The sequence below is a fragment of the Rhinolophus hipposideros genome (genome assembly GCF_964194185.1).
Source record: "Rhinolophus hipposideros genome assembly, chromosome: 19".
Lineage (NCBI taxonomy): Eukaryota > Metazoa > Chordata > Mammalia > Chiroptera > Rhinolophidae > Rhinolophus > Rhinolophus hipposideros.
The window spans coordinates 886372-908190 of record NC_138065.1 but is presented as its reverse complement, the minus strand read 5'-3'; the positions used below and the strand labels follow the sequence as shown (position 1 = coordinate 908190).

Here is a 21819-nt window from a genome sequence, read left to right as displayed (position 1 = left end):
CCGAGGTGCAAGGGACGTAGCCCTTGAACCCCCACCAACTGTCCAATCCCGCCACACAGTTCTGAGGGCAGCACAGTGAGGGGGCCAGCGGGGGAGAGAGACACACCTCCCTGGTGTTAGTCAGGATCTCATGTGCATCGGGGGCTGGGGGACGAGAGGAAGGAAGGAAAGCAACACAGAGGAGGAGGGGAGTTAGAGATGGAATCAACACAGACTGTGAGATGGACAACGGAAGTGAAGGGGAGGGAACAGGGCAGTTCCAAAGGAAAGGGGAGAGCAGCAGCAAGAGAGTGATGGAATAAAAAGACTGGGACATGGCAAGTTGTGGAGAAAGGAGAGAGAAAACAAGGGCAAAAGAGAAAAGCATTCCTAAGGGGAGAAGGGAGTCGTAGAATTATTTAAACATTGAGCTACTGTGTTTCCCCGAAAATAAGACCGGATCTTATATTAATTTTTGCTCCAAAAGACGCATCAGGGCTTATGTTCAGGGGATGTCATCCTGAAAAAAATCATGCTAGGGCTTATTTTTCAGTTAGGTCTTATTTTCGGGGAAACACAGTATCGCAGGCGTGGTCAACAAGAGAATCAAAAAATAAATCTTCACATTTACGGTCAATTGATTTTTGATGAGGGGGCCAGGACAAATCAATGGACAAAGAACAGTTTTTTCACCAAATGGTGCTGGTACAACTGGAAATCCACGTGCAGACAAATGAAGCTGGACCCCTGCCTCACATCAAACAAAAATTAACACAAAATGGATCATTGACCTAAATATAAAAGCTAAAACTATAAAACTCTTAGAAGAACACATAGGAGTAAATCTTTGTGACCTTGAGTTAGGCAATGATTTCTCAGATATAACGCTAAAAGCATAAGCTACAAAAGAAAAAATAAATTGGACATCATTAAAATTAAAAAGTTTTGTGCTTTAAAGGGCAACATCAAGAAAGTGAAAGGCAGCCCACACAACGGAAGAAAATATTTGCAATCACACATCTGATAAGGGACTTGTAACCAGAATATATAAAAATTTCTTATAAATCAACAATAAAAATCAAATAACCCAATTTTAAAACCAGGCAAAGGATTTGAATAGACAATTCTCTGAAGAAGACATAGAAATGGCCAATAAGCATGTGAAATGATGCTGAACATCATTAGTCATCAGGGAAATGCAAATCAAAACCACAGTGAGACACCACAAGACCATGGTAAAGAACAAGTGTTGGAGAGGACGTGCAGAAATCGGAACCCTCAGACACTGCTGGTGAGGGTCAGTGCTGCAGCCACTTTGGAAAACTGTTCTTCAAAATGTTAAAGAAAACACAAAAACACTCTGTGACCCCGCAACCCATTCCCAGTATATACCCAAGAGAACTGAAAACATACATTGACACAGAAAGTTTCACAGGAATGTTCACAGCAGCCGTGTTCATAAAAGCCAAAAAGAAGAAACAACCCAAATGTCCATCAACAGATGAACAGGTACACAGCGGTGGCACATGCACACGACGACACGTTAGCAGCAATAACAAAGGGATGAAGTGACACCACTACAACATGGACGAACCTTGAAAACATGCCGCGTGAAAGAAGCCAGACACAAAGACGTCATGTTGTGTGATTCCATTATGTGAAATGCTCAGAAGAGGCAAATTCAGAAAGGAGACCAGTGGCTTCCTGGGCTGGGATAAAGGGGTGGGAAACAGGAAAGGGGGATGACTGCTAATAAGTACGGGGCTGCTTATTTTCGGGGGAGTACTGAAAAATTCTAAAATTAGGTGTTGGTGATGATCTCACAACTCTGTGACTATCCTAAAAACCACTGAACTGCATTCTTTAAATGGGTGAATTTTATGCCATGTGAACTCAATAAAGCTGTAAAAAACACATAACGAACAAAAAACAAGCAGCTGTCCACGTCCACACTTTTCTGGATTTACTGACTAGAAGGAAAGGTCTCTCCTAGGACTCTCATGACTACTTTCCTCATACTCTGTCTGCTTCAGATGGGTACCTATCCGTCCTGTATCCACAGTAAATAGTTGCTCTGTCTAGGTGATTTTTGCCATATAACCTATGTTGATTCTGGATAAAAAGAGAACCTACTTTCACAGCATTGTTGTTGAGTATTAAAAATATTGAGAACATTGGCACATGGTAAATGCTGTATGTTTTAGTTACTATCATCACCTTCATCACCGTCACCGTCACCACCACCACCACCGTCACCACCACCACCACCGTCACCACCGTCACCACCGTCACCACCACCACCACCGTCACCACCACCGCCACCACCACCATCACCACCACCATCACCACTGCCCCCCTAGCAGTCAATCCTGACTCTCTTCTCTCTGACCACACAGCTAAACGACAAATCCTGTCAATTTGATACAAGTGTTTATATTTCTCGGTTTCCCTCTGAAGAGACGGCATGGCACAGTGGTTAACAGCAAACTAGAGTCATACCTGCATCTGAACCCAGTCCCATTACTTACCAGCTGTGTGACCTCAGCTCTGTCTCATTAGCCTCAGTGTAAATGGGGACACCAACTCGCAGGGTTGTTATGAGGAGCAAAGGGACTGTCAGGTCTGACTGCTTGGAGCCGTGCCCCGCTCCCCTGGCCGCTCGGCCATCTTTACCCTGTGCCCCTGAGCCCACCACACTTTCCGCCACTGCAGACACGAGGAAGCTTGGGCTACTTCGGGCAGGCCTTGACTCGTTCCTCCTGCAGCCTGAAGGCCCACGGGCAAACCTGCACTGTAGGACCCGGGTGATGTGTAGGCCGTGCTCGCTACCGTCCTACGATCGCTGAGAGCCTTGCCATGTGCAGCTCAGGTGAGTACAGGTCAGTGCTCACCACTGAAGCAGCAGCACTGGTGTGGAAAACTGGCCACTGCATGCTCAGCGTGCTGGCCTGACGGTCGTGCTGCCCAGTGAACCAGACACACTCATTCACTCGGTCAAGGACATATACTCAGTTCCTCCCACGTGCTGTGCTATTGTGGTCCCTGCCCTCTGGGATTCTTAGTTCAGGAAGGGGAGAGAATCTGTTCAAAATAAGGTGATGGAAGACTGAGCCATGGTTTTAGAAACAGAGCGGTATTCCTGAGTCTTCAGTCACTAATGAAAAAAACAAAGAAGTTCTGATTAGGTTCTCAGAGCTGGGTAAGGAGGAAATACGTTTGCCAGGAGCCATGAGCAGCCGGCCACTCACAAGCAAGACCTACAGCCCACGTGTGTGCAGGAGTCAGTGAAGTCTCGCACCCGCTCCAGGCCTGGGGCCCAGTGAGCAGTCAATAAGACGGACCTACTTCCAGTATCACTATTTTTAAACTACTTCCTCCGGGATAGCAATCAGGGTTCCTCATGTCCCAAATGAAGCGTGCTGGTCAGATTAGTGCTTCCCAAATTACACCATTTTACAAACTAATAAAATACCAAATTCTCTCCTAAATAAATAAATAAATACAAGCACTACTATTGTTTACTCTCTGGTGGCCTGGAGAAATGTCCTTATCTGTAAAACGGGAAGCTCTTCTATTATTCAGAGGAGCCACGGGTGGACAACCAGGCTGAAGAGAAATGATACGGACACACACACATCAGTGTCTAGGAAATATGCTGGGGCTGCAAAGTCAAAAGCATGTTTCTGCCTCAAATGGATGTGGCAGGAGAAATGTAAAGTCTTCAAAGGTGTCTATGAGAATAAAACATGAGAGGACACATGTGAAAGTGCCCTTTAAAAAGCAAAAGGAAACAGTGCAGAAATCGGGCCAACAGCACCCAGCACACAGGGAGCTTAGGAGTCAGCCGCTGGCCCCACATTCAGTCACCCAGCATCTGACAGGCCTGCCCACCACCCTGCTCTCAGCTCAGGGGGATTCTCGGCTGGAAGCAAAGCAGCCGCCATGCCAGATACGGTGTTCTAAATAGAAAGAAAACAGAACTATGCAGATGTACTCCTTTCAGACTCTCCATAATAATCAAGTAAATACAATCAGATGGGGAGGACGGAAAATGGATTACACACCTGACAATGTCGGATTATCCCAGGAGGCAAGGCTGATTTAACAGAAGATGTTTCTCTAAAGCAGATACACAACGACGGACAAGTACAGGAAAAGATGCTCAACACCCTATCAGTACAGGGATGAGACACCACCTTACCCCCACCAGGCTGGCTGTAATCAAAAGGCAAATATACCGAGTGCTGGTAAGGACGTGGAGTCAGAAACCCTCACAAACTGCAGCCGCGACTGTAAATGGTACAGCCACGATGGAAAGCGGTCTGGCAGTTCCTCAAAATGCTACACAGAGATACCACATGATCCAGCAGTTCTCCACTAGGCACGTACCCAAGAGAACTGCAAACGGGCTCACACATATGAGGTGTGATCAAAAAATACAGTGAATATTTTAAAAAATGTATCACAGTAAAAGACACATTGCCATTAATCCTCCTCAAAATATCCCCTTTGCTTCAAACACACGTATCCCATCGTTCCTGCCACTTTCTGCAGCAGTTCTGGAAGTCCTCTTTCCTGAGCGTCTTTACTTTATCTTCCATCACGACAACCCTCTGTGTTACACATCGCTTCTGGTATATGGCAGTTTCTGTCAAATAAAAACATTACGGCGTGTCCTCGTCCTTATTCACCAGATCTGGCATAGATCTGGCACGATGAGACTTCTGGCTTTTCCCCAAAGTCAAAACGATTCAGGACTTCAAGGCAGCCATGACAGCGCAACTAAAGACACGAGAGGACTTCCAGAACCGCTTCAGAAAGTGGTAAGAATGATGGGTTAAGTGTGTTCGAAGAGAGGGGGAGTATTTTGAGGGGGATTAATGGCAATGTGTCTTTTACTGTAATAATTTTTTTAAATTTAAACATTCACATTTTTTGATCATACCTTGTATGATTCCACTTATATGAAATGTCCAGAATAGGCAAATCCGTAGAGACAGGAAGTAGATTAGTGGTGCCTGAGGCTGTGGGGGAACACGAGGTGCCTGCGAATGGATACGAGGTTTCTTTTCAGGAGGATGAAAATGTCTGGAATTAGTGTGGTGATGGTTGCACACCTTGAGGATGAGTTTTACGGCAGGTAAATTATATCTCAACAAAGCTGTTATAAGGAACGAATGTACATGAAAACACGCAAACTCTAAAACTGCAAAGCACTGCGAGCACCGGATCACTACAATACAAAGAAACAGCCGTGGACCGTGAAGTCCTGGCGGTTACACGACGCAGCATGAAGCTGGCCACTCACTGACCCCCGAAAGTCTGTCTGCAGGTGTGGGGGAGCCTGACTTGCCGTGTATGTTACATCTTAATGTATTTATCTCTTGACTTTAAGGTACATTTGTAATAATTCCCTTTATCTTCGGCCCATAAAGATGCACTAAAGATAAGATGTATGGGGCAGGGAACAGAACCCCACAGAAACCTACCCTACCCCAAGTGTAAGAGGCCTGTATCTGCGTCATAGGAAAAACAACAGAGATTTTGAATTTGGGAATTATGCCCATCACCTCTAGCCTAGATTATGGCAATAACTAATAGTTCTTCCTGCTTTTCTCTTGATCCCCCGGTCTATTCTTAATAGCAGACAAACTCTTTTAAAAGGTGTGTCAGACACGTCACTTTTCTGGCATCTCGAGTGGCTATTCCTTTCACATTTTTGCATACTTACCTCAGGGTATGTATTAAATCCCCACAGTCTGCAGCGCAGTGCTGGCACACAGACTTGGAGTGCCAACATTTCTTGTTGAAGCTGATGAATTGCTATGTAAGACTCGAAAGGTAAAATCAGGGTGGGGACGCCTGTCTAAAGCTGACAGTAAGAGCTCCGGGTGCGACCCGCGGAGCCTCACGCCCCCTTCCAGGAAAGCATCCTGCTGAGGGATCCGCAGGTCTTTTGCACGTGCCTTTCCCACAAACCTCTAGGTTCCCTAAAGCCAGGACCCACCTGTCTCCATTAGGGACCACCTGTGTCAGAAAAGAGATGGGCATGAAGTACAGGGCAGGAACAGATGCGGACGGAGAAGCTGGTGGCCAAAAGGAGATGGGGCGAACATGTGCTAGAGAGGGAAAAGCACCCCAGGTTCCAGCAGGACTCATGCTCCCAGCTGCCTAGCTCATGCTTGCCTCCCGCTGGCCCCTCTACGCCTTCCTGAAGCTGTGGGTTCCCCGCCTCTGAGTCAGTAATCTCTCTGCCGCAGGCAATGTATTTTCTAATCTTGCAGCTTTCATATAAAAGGTTCTCGCGGAGATTGATGATGACAGACTGGGCAGCCACACAGATGAGTCGGCTCCCTGGTAATTACCACCAGGGAGGGAGGCACCCCATTCGGGGGAAGAAGACGAGGAGCTAAGTCGCATCGGAAGGGGCAATTCCCAGAGCTGGGGAGAGCTGTCAGAACAGTGTGTCCTGGGGAGACCCAGGCCCAGGGATGGACAGGAGAGGTGTCCCGTCACCCACCAGGCGCTGCCTCCCGGATGTGTCTGCTCAAAGTACAATGGATGGGAGTGCTGGGAAGAAGGAAAGCTCTGTGGACCACTCGGCACCACAACATGATTCCAGTAAATGGAGTCAGCCTGTGCCGGCCCTGCACCCTGGTTCCTGGGAAAACTCACCGAGTATTTGATCGCCGAGACAGGAAATGAGAGGAGGCCGGCTTCTGGTGAAGCACCCCTGGTGACAGAAGTGTCACCTTGGAGGCAGGTCACCGGCGGGGCATCAGTTTCACATCTGCCTATACTTTTCTCAACGGAAGAAAAGGGAACTTCACAATGATCATTTTAGGAGATTCTTCTACCTTCCCATGCTTTTACTCTTTCTGTGCTTCCTATTCTGTTAAGCACTACTTCTCAGACCCTCTCCCTGGAATTAACGCACGCACGTGTACACACACACACACACACACACACACACACCATACTGGGAGCGCACTTCTCCAAAGTAACTAAGCTCACAAGGTCCCCAAGCTCACAAGCAGCACAACCTCTGGGGTAAATAATCAAAGTGGCAGAGGCAAGACCACGGGGGAGAAACAAAGCTCGGAGCCCTGGACTGACAAGTGACGACGGTTCCAGAGCAAGGGGGCTGGACTGCTAGAGGACTGCAGCCGTGTTCTCGTCCCTGACCAGGGACAGGAGTGGAGGGACTGCTGCCATCAGTGTCGTGGGGCTCTGGGTGATTACGAGCGCCAAACCACGGCCAAAGCAAGGGGAGGGGCCCAGGATTTAGAGCCAACGTGATTCCAAGTCAACTCCCATGAGCCTCGGCTTTCTCATCCGAAAGGAGAACAACAACTGTAATGAGTACGTATTGGAATGGCTATTAAAGCACTTTGCAAATCACAGTCAAGTGCTGGACAAACGCTCGCTGTCATTATGGCTCATCTCCTGTATGCGTTTATGGCCGGATATAATACCATGTAAGGGAACCAAAGGGTGTGGGCCTTGGGTTTCCCTAAGGGGCCAGATGGGCCAGGATTAGGGGTCAGTCAGTAAGAAAAATTGCAACAACCTTTAACCGAGAGAGAACCAGTCAACATTTGAACTAGCTTATGAACGCTACTGGGCAATCCCCCACTGGAGATTTCAGTAAACTATTTTGGGGTGCTAGCTGACACTAAAGGGGGTATTGATAGGAAAAGATGAACAGATGTCACACAAAAACCAACAGGGACCTACGTGGTGAGAGACAGCAGAAGAAAAAGCCGAGCCACGGACCTAACCATGAAGACCTCGCTGGCTGAGTGGGTTTGGGCTGGTATTTGAAGGACAGGAGAGACAGATACAGCAGGAAAGGATGTATGCACCTGGCCACCTGACCTCCCAGAAATCACTACGTGACACTACTTCCATCCTCATGCGCTCCCAGAGCTGGCCGTCCCACCCAGACGTCTACTCCCCTCCTGACCCTACGTGGGCCTTTGTGACTCCCTCAACCAGAAAGAGGAAGGCAGACGTGACACCAGGTGACCTCTCATAAATGGAATGCCACTTCTGCAACTGTCTGGGACACTTGTTCTGGGAGCTGTCGGTCATCTGGGAAGGAGTGAGGAGTAGTACTGACACATGCTACAACATGGATAAACCTAGACAATATCACGTTAAGTGGAAGAAGCCAGACACAAAAGGCCACATACTGGGTAATTCCATTAATGTGAAATGTCCAGAGGAGGTGAATCCATAGAGACAGAAAGTGGACCAGAGGCTGACCGAGGGGAGGAGCATTAGGTGACTGCTAATGGGTACAAGGTTTCTTTGTGGGTGATGAGAATCTTCTGGAAGGCGCATGATTACAGAATTCTGTGAATATACTAAAAACCACTGGGGACTTCCAGTCAAGATGGCGGAGTAGGCAAATGCGACGCTCGTCTCCTCCCACAAACACATCACAGTTACAACTAAATTATAGAACCACCACCCTTGAGAACCACCAGAAGACTAGTTGAACAGAACTCCTATAACTAAGGGAATAAAGAAGAAGCCACACTGAGACTAGTAGGAGGGGCGGAGATGTGAAATAGGCTGGTCCCACACCCATGTGTGTGGTTAAGAATTGGGGAAGGATATATAAAAAAATAGAATTATAAGAAGAAGGAGGAGGAGGAGGAGTATTGGGAGAATTATCTTGGCTGTGGAGGTCCCCCCAGAGGAGGGAGGGGTCCCAGCCCCACTCCGTGCTCCCCACCCAGAGCACCAGTGCCAGGAAGAGGAGTCCCCACATCTGGCTGTGAGAATCAGCAGGGACTCAGTCCGGGTGAGACAGGGCTGCTGTAGACCCGGGCATCCTCTTAAAGGGCCCGAGCACAGACTCACTTGCCCACAAATACTCGCCCAGAGCTCCAGAGAAGGCACAGCAGCTCAAAAAGCACCAGAGACATACGGGGAGATGAACTGTCTGGCCTCAGGGTGAGGACTGGAGGGGCAGCTCTCTCCTGGATAAAGTGCAGGCGCCATTGTTACTTTGTTGAGCCCTCCCCCAACCAGCGGAGGCAAAGGCGGGCACCAGGGCTGAGTCTCCGTTAACCAGCTAACACCACTGTCACCCTATCCTTGTGATTCTCTGAGACCCGGCCCCACCCAATTCATGCGCCCAGCCCGAATTTATTTCAGATGCTAACCCATACAAGCAGTTGGCCTAGTGTCACACGGCAGATTTTCCTAGACCTTTTCTCAAAGGTCCACAAACCCCAAACAAGCAGCATCTGGCCCTCTTTCTAAGCGACCCCAAGCCCAGCACTAGGGCAGCCAGCTTTGGTTCTCAGCATAACCTTCCCCAGGAGCCTCTAATCCCAGCACAGGCAGCTACCAATCGCAGATCACTTTGTAGCGCCTACCAGGTAGCCACGGGCCAGACACAGGCAGAGGCAGACCGTGGGCTGCACCAGAGCCCCTCCCAAGAGGCCCCAGAATGAACACACTTGTGGCCAGCTTCAGACCACACCAGAGCACCACCCAACTAGTGCCATAAATGACACACCCAAAGGGTGGACTCGGCAGGCACCAGAGCCCCACTAAATTGAATCCCGCTCCATGGTGTCAGCCTCTGCACAACAGCTCCTCCACTGTAGTCACAGCCAGTCCTCAACAGTCAGCCTGAGGGGCAATCCCACCTACTAACGTGCCAATAGCAATCAAGGCTCAACTACAACACGAGGGCACACACAACCTTCACAAGGGACACACCTGGAGCACCCCGCTCAGGTGACCAGGGAGACTGCACCAGTGGGTCCCACAGGACACCTGCTACATAAGGCCACCTGCCAAGACTGGGAGATGTAGCAGATCTGACTAATACATAGAAACAAACACGGAGGCAGCCAAAATGAGCAGACAAAGGAACACGTCCCAAATGAAAGAACAGGACGAAACTCCAGAAAAAGAACTAAACAAAACAGAGACAAGTAATCGAGCAGATGCAGAGTTCAAACACTGGTTACGAGGATACTCAGTGATCTCAGGGAGAACTTCAACAAAGAGCTAGGACACAGACAAAGTAGACAGAAAACATAAAACTAAACCAGTTCGAAATGAAGAATGTATCTGAAATGAAGAATCCATGAGAGGGACTGAGGAGTAGATTAGATGAAGCAGAGGAGCGAATCAGTGATTTGGAAGACAAGACAGCAGAAAGCACCCAATCGGAAGAGCAAAAAGAAAAAAGAATTTAAGACTACGAGGATAGTTTAGGGGCCTCTGGGACAACATCAAGCGTACCAACATTCACATCATAGGGATGCCAGAAGGAGAAGAGAGACAGCAAGGGATTGAAAACCTATTGAAGAAATAATGACAGAAAACTTCCCTCACTTGGTGAAGGAAACAGACACACAAGCGCAGGAAGTGCAGAGAGTCCCAAACAAGATGAACCCAAACAGGCCCACACCTAGACACATCATAATCAAAATGCCAAAGGTTAAAGACACAGAGAGAATCTTAAAGTAGCAAGCGAAAAGCAGTTAGTTCCCTACATGGGAGCTCCCATAAGGCTGTCAGCTGATTTATCAAAGGAAACTTTGCAGGTCAGAAGAGACTGGCATGAGATATTCAAATCCTGGATTTGTGACCAGGTACAAGTCACTTCCCTAGTGGAGACCACCGTCACCTCCTGCCCAGATGGCCACAGGGTCTCCTAACCGTCTTCCCTCTCTAGTCTTCCATTCTTTCACGCTGACCATCCACACTGCAGCCGGGACCGTCGTTTTCTTACAAGCATATCTGATCACGTCACGCCTACTTAGTCTTGCAGTGGCCCTCCACGGCCCTCAGGGTGAAGTCCAAACCCGAGCAGGACAACATGGCTGCTCGGCGCCAGCTCCTGCCTGCTCTCCAGGCTCACCGATTCCTTGTTCTGCGACCTCAGCACAGAGCAGAGATGTTCAAGCACCCATTCTCGCCTTCCGTCTTCTGAACGTGCTGTCCCCACAGCCTGGACTTTCCCTTGCTCAAGCCTGGCTCTCATTTGTAGGCCTCAACTGCAAGGTCCCCTCCTCCGGGAACCTTCTTCACTATCCCTCCCACGTACTGCAACTGAGTTCACAGAAGAGAGGCAGGGTGCTCGTACAGCTTCCGCCGACTGCCTCCCTATGAAACTGCGGGGGGTCCTCGGGCAGGGATGTGACTGCCTCCCGGAGAATCCACTGCCCCGAGGGGCACCAGGCCAGTGAGGACTTCCTAAACGGACCGGCCCCCTTATGTGACGGGCAGCACGACTCTTCCTGACCCTCGCACCCTGTTCCTGGGGCTCTGCCTTCCCCCAGGGCGGAGGGGAAGAGGGTCTGCGGGCCCCACTCCCAAGCTATGCTGGCCCAGACAACTGCAGCCTCACCCGCAGCCAGTCTCCTGGCGGGAAGCTCCTGAGGCCGAGCCCTGTGCATGAATGGGGCCAGCCTGGGGCAGGCAGCAGCCCCGGGGGGGGGGGGGGCATCCTCTTAGGCCCTGCGGGGGGAAAAAGTGGCCGGAGACCTGGCAGCGGCTGGGGAACCCCCCTCTGAGAAGCCCAAGGGGAGCAACCCCAACAAGGCTGCTCCAGGAAGAACAGGGAAGTCTCCTCTGCGTTCCTAACAGCATGTTTAGAGCTGCTTTCTTGCAATCCCTTGGCTAGGCACGGAGGGAATCAGGAATGTCAAGAATGAGCTGCAATTCAAGTCAGGAAACAGCACGTAGGAATATTCCCGATGTAAAGAGAACTGGACAGGGCACTAGAAGACAGCCCGGAAAAATGAAGAGGCATCGCTTTGGACCCTGAGGAACAAGGCGAGACATAACTTCCAACATAAAACACGCAAAGGAGAGAAGAGCACCAACATTTATTTATGGATCAAGTCGTGCTAGACATCCTGCTAGAACTTTTACATAAATTATTTTATACACATAAATAAGAGCTGAACTGCTATAAGCAGGGGCCACAGCAATGCTGAATAATAGAGTGCATCGAGTTTGACGGTATTAACCAGAAAAGGCTTCCTTGAAGGAAGCAAGACTGAGGGAGAAAGAACACTCCCGGAAAGGTGTGGAGAGTGACGCGGACCCAGGAAGCAGGCTCGTCTACCTGGAGCAGGCTGGCAGGTGCAGCCATAAGAACTGCAATCAGTGGGATGTGGGCTGAAGTCCCGGAAGAAGCCAGGACCTGGCCCCCCGGGCTGGGGAGGTTGGGCTGGGAAGGAAAGAAGCTGGGTTCCTAGCAAAGGAGTGCCTGAGGTGGCCTCATGCACCGACTCTTAACTGCGCTTTTGTGCTGGTTCAGTGCGCCCCACAGCCAAGCCCGTCAGTGCTGGGTTTAGAATCCGCACAGGCCTGGGCACCCAAACACAGGCCTTCTGGGAGGGCGAGCACTGAGCGTTCAGGCCCCTCTCGGGTCCTGGCAAAGCCAGGGCCTTACCAACACTCACCAGATGTTTGGTTCCAGAGTTCACGACCGCGTTCATGCAGTCACCCTGGTCACACAGCTAGCTGGGGGCTGAGCTGGGGCTCACACAGCGGTCTCCCTCAATGTCCTGTCCTCGAAATGTGCTACGAGGGTGGCCTCTGCGTCGATGTCCCTTCAACCCTGGAGCTGGGTCTGCTCTGCGAGAACGAGTCCTTACCCAGGGTCCACCACATCTGTGCTGCCCCCCACTGGGACCCGAATTCCTCAGGGGGCTCCCAGAACTCACCCCCCGTCTCCCTCCCTGGAAAAGGCTCTCAAACTGTCTGGTAGAAATGGGCCAAGCTCAGGGTCTTGGCAAGATGACTGCCATTTGACGCGCTGTATTCAGTGACCTGCTGGGTACCATCGGGAGGAAAATGCCTTCTGAACGACGGTCCCTTCTCTGTGTAACAGCGCAGCCCTTCTCGTCAGCGAGTCTCAAAACCTCGGGAATAATGTCTGACTGGCCTGGACACCCCTTGCTGACTCTCCTTCCAAACTGCCTTTCAGATCCCACCCATCTTTTTTCCACATCATCTTTGGCCAAGATCGCTGCAAAAACTCCTCGCCGGCCTCCGGCCCCGCTTCTCTTGGCATCTACACATTCACATCAGAATTCTCTCTCTGGGCAGGATTTTTGTCACCACCTGTCACATAACCTCCACTGACTCCCCTTTTCCTACCACATCCAGTCGGAATACCTTTACCCCCGGGCTAGACAACGGAATTTCTCTCTGCTTTACAAAGACTCACAATCTTACATCCTGAGACCACCCCGTGCTGTTCTGCCTCGGAACCTTAGCTTATGGTGCCCCCCACTTTGAAATGGCCTCCTCCCTTTCTTCCACCCGTGTAATTTCTAACTGCCCCCCACCCCCCACCGCCCAGCTATTCTCTTTAGCACCGACTTTCTCCTCTTTTTGGTGCACATCAAGATGCAGCACTTATGCACTACGTTTTTGTTCTTTTGTTAATAACATTTCCCAACAAGAGCGTACGCTCCACCCTCTAACACATTACCCACCAGAAGAACTGAGCTGAGCACGGAGCCACCTGACAAATACCTACTGTCCAACCAACCGATTTCAAGTGGCACAGGTCAGGGCCATCCCTCGGATGCCAGGCCATGACTGGGGACTACAGATTCCATCACACCAGTCTGTAGTAGCTTCAAATACTGGAGGACAATGTGCTGGAAATCAAGACTCTGAAATCACTTCACTCTAATTTTTCAAAACCCCTTTCTCACTAAAACATGAATGTCTTAGTTTGCTGTTCGTTAGAATGAGGAGAAAAATCTGGAAGAAGTCAATGAAGATGAGAGAGGGATACCAGTGACTTTAGGCCCAGACTGAAATCGGAATGAAAAGACAATAAAATGGACTCAAACTGCAGCAAAAGAAGGTTGTTGTAAGAATTTACAACTGCTGGACTCACGGAACCACCGTCCACAAGACGACTGTCCTAAGTAGTCAAGAGAAAGGGCAAGGCGACCCCTTCCAACTTCTGTGATTTATGCCCCAGATCTGCCCAGTGTTTTAGGAGCACAAATCTGGGTGTGCTTCTAGCCCCTGAAAACAAGCACCTTGCAAACCCTATTCCAGTCCTACCGGGACTACACTGCCCAGCCCTTCTCCCCTCGTCCTCCGGCTTTCCTCTTCCAGTTCATTTGACAGCTCTGTTCCCTGGTACTTCCAAACTTTCATTTTCACTCGTTTTTCAGGAAGGCCAGATAAGGGCTGCTGAAAAACAAAGTCCTGGCTCGCTGAAAGAAAGGACACAAGGCCTTGTTTCCAGAGGCTCCGAGAACGTAACATAACAGCTGGGGGAGCAGAGCCCTAGGGTCAGCTGGCCTAGCTCCCTCATCTAGTAACTCAGAGGCCGGGGTTCTCTCGTCAGAACCCCAAACCTCCCTTCACAGGAGGTCTAAGGTGACTTAATAAAGCATGATGCTTTTTCCTTTCGAGACCAGAATCTGCAGCTTCTTCAGTCCTGCTTACCCCCAGGGGGCAGAGAAGTGGCCCCGGAGGCCACCAGCAGGTCGTGCCGGGGCTCTCCCAAAACGGTGACTGAGAAGGAAGAACGCTCAGTCCAGGGGGAAAAGGGGCTTCCAAACCCCTTGGTAAATCTTGGAATTACATTTTTAAACTGACAAACCAATACAGTGGATTTCTGAAGGCAACGCCACTCTGAAGATGTGAAGTAGATTCAGTCACTACAGAGGAATTCCTGCTGTGTTTTACGGACTGTACAGTTAAGAACGCCCTCCACTCACATCAGAATGCCAGCCCTGTCAAGCATTCCGGGCACTACCCCAAAGCTTTCCAACTCTATTCCAGGGAGGCAAGAAGCTTCCAGAACCCCTATGTCTTTATACTAATTTGGGAACTAGCTGTGTGCTCTTTAGAGTCTTTTTGATTTCTGATGAACTCTTATTGTCATTTAACTTTCTGCATTTTTTCTCTCTATTCTAAATGGGAAGATGCGGGCTGTCTGACAGTACTTTGACCATTGAAAAACCCTAAATAAATTAGTTAATCAAAGGGTGTTCTTTCAGAAGTGATTCTGAGTAGCTGAAATGAAGCTTAGCCCGCACCTGCTCAGAATGGTGACTAACCCCCGAATGCTCCATCTGCAAGTCCCCTGCCAGCTCTCCTCACCCCCAGACGGGGCAGTGGAGGCCAACCTTCTGAACCAGGGAGAAACTCGGCTGCATGTCTGGAGAGTTCCTGCTCCAGAGCTCAATGAGAACCTGAGGCCCAGGTGGGTAGCATTCCGGGGACCGCCCAGCCCCACAAGTCGTCTCCTCGGCCTCAGCTCCCAGCCTGAAGGCTCCAGCCTAGGACAGGCCTACGCCCCACTGCCCTCCCTCCTCCACACAGCTGATGTGTGTTTTTGCCTCTTCCAGACAGAAAGACTACAGACTGGGGAAAGGTTACACTCGCTCTCAGACCCCTGGTAAGGAACAGTCGCTGGGTATGGGTTATTTTGAATTAGGAAAAGTCAAGCTTCTAAAACAAGGATCGGCCAGAGATCACAAAACAAATCCTTCCCATCCCCATCTAAGGGAGCTGAGGTAGCTGAAGCCTCTCCCAGCCACCACTCTCCCTGCCCCTCCTCCCCTCTCCTCTTCCGGTACTGTCATACCCTGACCACCGGAAAGTGTTCCTTCTTCCTAGCCCCATGCACGTCTGCTACAAAAAGCCTGTTCACTCTGGTTCAATTCCTCGAAACAACGGAAAGATCTCTTAGTTTGTTTTGGGCTAGTTCAGAAAGTGGCGCATAAAGCCAAATCAAAGCCAAATTTACCACCTAAAATTTATATACCGTTTTACAGTTTAGAAAGCAATTTGAAATATGTTATCTCATTTGATTTGCTCCTTTCAACAGCCCCGTGACAGAGACGCAATAAATGTTATAATCCTCAAATGACACTCTACGTTTGTGAAAATGTTTGTGACTGGAAAGCATTTCACATAAATGAGCTATTGCTTTACACATGAGGAAACCAGAGGCGCATGTGACTTGCCCAAGGTCACAGAGTGAAGCGGAATGCCAGTGCTCAGACCAAGAACTCTGGGCTGAAATCTAGTACTTCTTATCTGCATAGAGAAAAGCTGTTTTATAGATGCAAATTCTAACCCACCTGGCCATCTCAAAACATCTGCCGTAGAGAACTAGGCAAAGGGCCATAGAAGACTTAGCAAAACTCATTACCATTCCACAAAAATAACTCAGTATCATTATCTCTGCTGGCAATATCGAACGTCGTATTTTTAGAAACTTTGAGGAGAACAGACATTAATGCGCAACTAGGTGTCTGTCCATGGACAAAACCTGAAAGGAAGACGAACAGCGATTCTTAGCCCATTTTTCATAACTGATTAACACTGAAAGATAAAGATGAGTCGCAAATACCTTGTGTTTCTTTGGACCCAGGAATCACTGAGGGCCAGATAAATATTCCAAAGCCTTCTTCACTTTGAGCCACTCTCCCCACAGATACTGTTTCGTTCCAACATGCCGCCGACCTTCTGGAAAGTCCACATCACCTAGAGCCTCTCAATTGACCTTACTTTAGCTACGCTTGAAATTAGCACACGGACATTGAAAAATCCCAAACGGGAGGATTTCTTCTTGCTCACATGCTCATTCATTCCGACCCTCTTTTGTCCACTGTGTACAGAACGCCAAGGCGCTGGGCCCGGACAGAGCTGAGCAGGGCTGAGCAGACCGTCCCGCCCGCCTACAGCTTACAGGCAGCGCTGCTGGCACGTGGGCCACAGGACCCCGGCACCTGCCCTAGTTCCCCAGTTAGACTGACACTTGCTGTAAGAACTACATACTTTAACTTTCTAAAACTCTCACAGCACCTTACACCAGCCTTTCTACACAGCAAATGGATAAATGAAAGGAGAATCCTGACTCCACAAGCTGGGCGTTTCCTTCCTCTCAGCCCCTCCAGTGTGGCCTAGACTGTGAATTACTTCAAATCCATAGGACTTTGAACCTGAGATGTCAGAAGGTCCAACAGAAGGAGCCCACAGCTGACGGAGAAGATGGAGCACAGAACGTGAAGCGGGCCGTGCCTAGAACCGATCCTCTAATGGGGAAGGGATGGGGTACGGGGAGAGGTGAGGGACGCTCTCACTCTGCAAAGCTGCATTATCCCACAGGAGAATCACGGGTGCACACCCCAAGACTGTGAAAAAGTGCAAGGGACTGCTGAAGATCATCTTACCTACTGCCAGAAAGAGAATGAAGCAGTGCCTCCACACGCCACGGGACCAGCATACACACCTGTTTAGACAGGTGGGGCCACAAAGAGCCACGGGTTCAGATTCAGAAGACCTGCAAGTCTGACACCAGGCAAGCCAGGTATCCTCTTTGAGCCTCAATACCCCTTCTGTAAAATGGGAAGAATAACCTCTGCTTTGTCTGCCTCGCGGAAATACTGCGAGGCTCGAATGAGATATGTTCCTATGAAAGCACTTAGAGAAATGTACCATGCTATACAAATCCTGAGAGCAGTGGGGCTATCCAAACTCCTAGAGGAACACGTCCCATCAGCGAAGGAACCCTCACTGCCCCGTTTGCACCCCCTAACACCCAGGTTTCTATCTTCTCACATCCCTGAATTCAGAGAAATAGTCCACCATCCAAATCTCAAAAAGGCAAGTGCACTAATTCCCCAATTCCAAGAGGATGACAGGGAGGGCAGCCACGTAACCGTCTTCAGCCTGGGCCTTGTCACTCCTCAGCTCTCCCTTTACAAGAGTCAAACTACAGAGAAGCCAACAAGAAGCAGAAGGATGGAGGTTCGAACCAGCCAGGCGCACTTTCTGTTCTCTGTGGCTGTTTGCCTTCCCCTCTCCACTGCCAAGACAGGTCCCTGTGTGGGGACTGCGGGACCCATCTAAGCAGGGCTCTGAGGCCATACAGAGGTCACTGTTTGGGAGAGAGAAATTATATGCACCTTAGGCCACATTCCAGAGCCAAAAAGAAATTATTCTTAGCATGGATTAGCAAAGGTTAAGAGGACACGAAGAAAGCAACTATTCCTTTGCAAACAGTCTTCCTTATCTCGCCAATAATATATTTCCAGGTTCAGTCCTTTCATTTGCTTGTTCAGTCCTCTGTCCCGCCAGCATGTTTGTGTAGTACTCACCAAACGACCCCCTCCCGATTCTTAAGGAGAAAGTGGGGGGACAGGGAGGGGAGGGAGGGAAAAGCAGACACCTTACCAAAGTTGTGAACCACTGTGTTACCAGTGACGAGTCTGGAGAGACTCTGGGGTGGGAGGGGGGGCTCTAAGGGCCAGTGCATCTGCCCCATCAGGCCAAAGAGCCCCAAACAACTCCTTCCGGCTCAAGGCAGAGGGAAAGTCCATTTTGCAGTCAAGCTTATTAGAAACGCCTTGGAAGGTTAAACCTACAGCATTAGCCGGTTGGCAGGTCTCAAGTTAAAATTTAACCTTGGAGAGGAAACAATTCTAAAGTGACCTATGCATTTTGGGGCCATTATTAGCCACTGGTAAAAATCCAGCCCTTTAGGGGTGCAAAGGGTATTTCTGTCCCATCATTCAGGCCACGGCCATCGTCCTCATTTCAGACACTGGATCCACTCCACCACCAAACCCCACCATTCCACAACAACCAGCCCGGTGGAGGCCCACGCCCCTGCCAGGGCCCTTCCCCCAGCAGCTCCAACACCTACAGCCAATCCCAACCCACCCTTGCACATTCAGACTTGTGCCCATCTCCCACCCACTAGGCTGGCAAGTTAGGGACTCAAATTTAGCCTCCAGCCTGGCAAAAGTCAAGGCTGGCTGCAGGCACTTCCTCCCCCCTCCTCGCTTCACTGTCTATTGCTTCTATTGAAGAAAAAACACCACTGACTCAGAAGACGTTTTGAACATGGACACACACAGGGAAGATGAACACACATGCCAGACAGTCCCCTAAGACCAATGCAAGCTCCTACCTCCCCAACTCCCACCGCCCACCCAGACCCTCCTTTTGCAACCTTTGATCAAAATACAACAAACACTCTCCCTCCCAGTCCTTCCTCAAGTAAGTATTGAAAAACCCATTATTAGCAAACCTACCTGTCTATACTCTGCGGTAACCTTACACTCATGGTTTCTCGGTGTCTCCACGGTTTCAGAGTCCTGTAGTTTTGACGTCTTGATCAGGATCGAATCCTTGCAATTTTTAAGAAAGGTGAGAGGAGGGCTTCCCAACTTGAAGACTGAATGAATCCTCTTTCCTCCAGCTCTCAGGCTCCTGGTAACTGAAGCTCCATTCCACTTCTACCAGTTAACATGGTCTCCTTTCTTAGCCCCCCTTTCCCCTCCCCCCTCTTAAAAAGAAAAAGAAAAACGAAAGAAAAAAAGGAAAAACGATGACCTTAGAAACCAAAACCCAACCACAAATCTCTTCAAGGTTAGCGCTATGGGCTAAAAAAATGAATCACAGAAAGAATGTGCCTTCAAAATATCAGTCTTACTGCAAAATACAGATAAAAACCATCCTTTTAATCCAGTTTTCCCAGCTGTCCTTCTGTTGGCAAGAGAGCCTTAAGCTCCAAAGGGGGAAATTCTCTGGTCTCCAATGCTTAAAACGACAACAGATATATATGAGGGAACAACAACAACAAAAAAGGATGAATAAATCCGAATTGGCACCTGAAAAAAAAAAAATCTTCCAGCTGATTTGCACAGTAAAAAAAAAAAAAATAAATTAAACCATACAATAGTATGTACACAACAGCATTCCTTCCAAGTCCAGTGCGACCCTGGGAACCAAAATTATGAATTTCCTTTAAAAAACAAAAAAGCTTTTACATGAAAGGTTTTGAGATTCTTAAACGAGCCGATCGCACCCAAAAAAATAAAAAATAAAAATAAAAATCAGAGGACACCCGAAATGAAAGCTTTCTACCTTGAAAACGGTAGCGAGCACCACAAAGCAGAGCCCCTCCGGCAAGCTCGCCCCGTCCCCGTCCCCGTCCCCGTCCCCGTCCCGGACGCGCGCCGCGCTCTGCGCCTTCCCGCCGGGGCTCAGGCCCGGCCCGGGGCCGGCCTGCTTCGCGGGGCCGTTTGCTGAGCGGGCTCCGCTCCGCTCGTCCTCATCCGGGCTCCGGGGCCGGCCTCGCCTCCGCCCCCATGAAACGGGCTCCCGGCGCGCGGGCCGCCCCGCCGCCCGGCCTGGCGGCCGCTCCTCGCCCCGCAGCCGGCCGAGTCCTGCGCGTTCGCTCGGCCGGGGACTCCGCTCCGCACCCGCTCCGGGCCAGTCCGCCCTGCCTCCCCGCGCGCGCGCCGCCGCCCTCGGCTCCAGCCCCGCTCGCCTCGGCCCGACCGCGCGCTCCGGCCTGGGCGGCCGCGGGGCTCCGGCGCGGGCTCCTTCCGGGCCTCTCCCCTCGCTCGCCGCTCGCTCGGGCGCAGGCCCGGCCGGCCGCCCCTCCGCGCCCTCCGCGTCCCGCGAGCCGCCTCCGGCCCTGGCTCCGCGGGGGCGGGGCCGCAGGCTCCTCCTCCTCGCGCCGCGGCGGCGGGGACGGCGGGGCGGGGCGGGGCCGGCGGGGCGGGGCGGGGCCGGCGGGGCGGGGCGGGGCCGGCGGGGCGGGGCCGGGGACGGCGGGGCGGGGCGGCGTCTCCCTCGGGCGCGGGGACGGAGCGGCGGGGACGGACGTTCCCTTAGGCCGGCGGCGGGGCGGGGCGGCGTCTCCCTCGGGCGCGGGGACCGAGCGGCGGGGACCGAGCGGCGGGCGGGGTCTCCCTCAGGCCGCGGGGACCGAGCGGTGGGGACGGCGGGGCGGCCCTTCCCTCAGGCGGCGGCCTAGCCGGCCCGGTGCCGAGCGGGATCCGCGGCTTCCCCGGCGCGGCCCCGCCCCCACCGCCCGCCCCGCCCCCGGCCCCGCCCCGGCCCCGCCCCCTTAACCGCCCTGCGCTCGGGACCCGACCTGTGAGCACCCCCTCCCCCTCGGGCCAGGTGTCCCCCGTGCGCGTCCCACGCCGCCGCTCACGCTGCCGCCGCCTCTCTGCTCGCCGGCTTCCCAGAAACCTGTCGCGGCCCCTCCCGGGTGTCAGGAGCCCTTCGACCGCCCGCCCCCCGTCTCTGGGCCCCCCACGTCTAAGCCACCGACTCCGCGGAGACGGCCGTCGCCGGGTGGTGCCGACATCTTAACCCCGGGCTGTGAGCGTTGGCACTCCACGGCAGAGGCCTTTCGAGGGCAGTTCTGCTTTCATAACCCCCGCTCGTGGGCTCGCCGTTTCCAAATCTTCCCGAGTAACGTGACATTGGTCAGAAGGTCCCCAGCGTTCTGGTTAAAAAGAACGCAGAAAGGCACTGCCGCTAGGACGGGGAGGTGCTTCTGGAAAATGCCCCGCGGGCAGCGGCGCGGCGGCCCGCGCTCGGCCCACGGCGCCGTGTTGTCCTTGGAGGGACGGAGTGTGAGCGCGTGTGCGTTTACCCCACGCACACGCCGGAGGAGGGCGCCGAGGGGCCCCGGCAGTGTTGGAAGTGGGTTTGCAGACAGCACGAGGCCCAGCGGACTAATGAGCATCACGTGGGGCGGGGCGGGGGGCGGGGCCGGGGCGGGGCTTGGGATGATCGGGGGCGGCCCCTGAACTATCCCAGCTGCAGGTCAGCCCTGAAAAGGAAGCCCCGCTGCCTTCCTTGCGTCTCCACCGCACCGCGGCCGGGACTCCCCAAGACACAGGAAGTCCCAACTGCCCCGCACCTTGTTAAGTCCCTTCCCACACCACCTGCACAATCGTGCTCCCAAATGCGACACTTCCTCTGTGGCCAAGGCCCACTGCTAGTCGCCTTTCTTTATCATGCTTTCTTAACCTATGTAATGTATTTTTAAACAGTTAT

General features: G+C 51.5%; 1 protein-coding gene across 4 annotated transcripts in view; it reads right to left on the bottom strand.

Annotated features, from left to right (window-relative positions):
* The window catches only part of ARHGEF11 (Rho guanine nucleotide exchange factor 11), a 76038-nt gene extending 55572 nt beyond the window's left edge, over nt 1-20466 (bottom strand). For 3 of the 4 annotated variants that reach the window (XM_081024902.1, XM_081024905.1, XM_081024903.1), the window contains exon 1: nt 19050-20466. In XM_081024902.1, coding sequence (XP_080881028.1) covers nt 19050-19081 — 32 coding nt within the window. In that variant the 5' untranslated portion in view covers nt 19082-20466. The remainder of the gene's footprint in view (nt 1-19049) is intronic. The other variant, XM_081024904.1, reaches the window with a different exon arrangement.
* Between the last annotated feature and the right edge of the window lie 1353 nt (nt 20467-21819).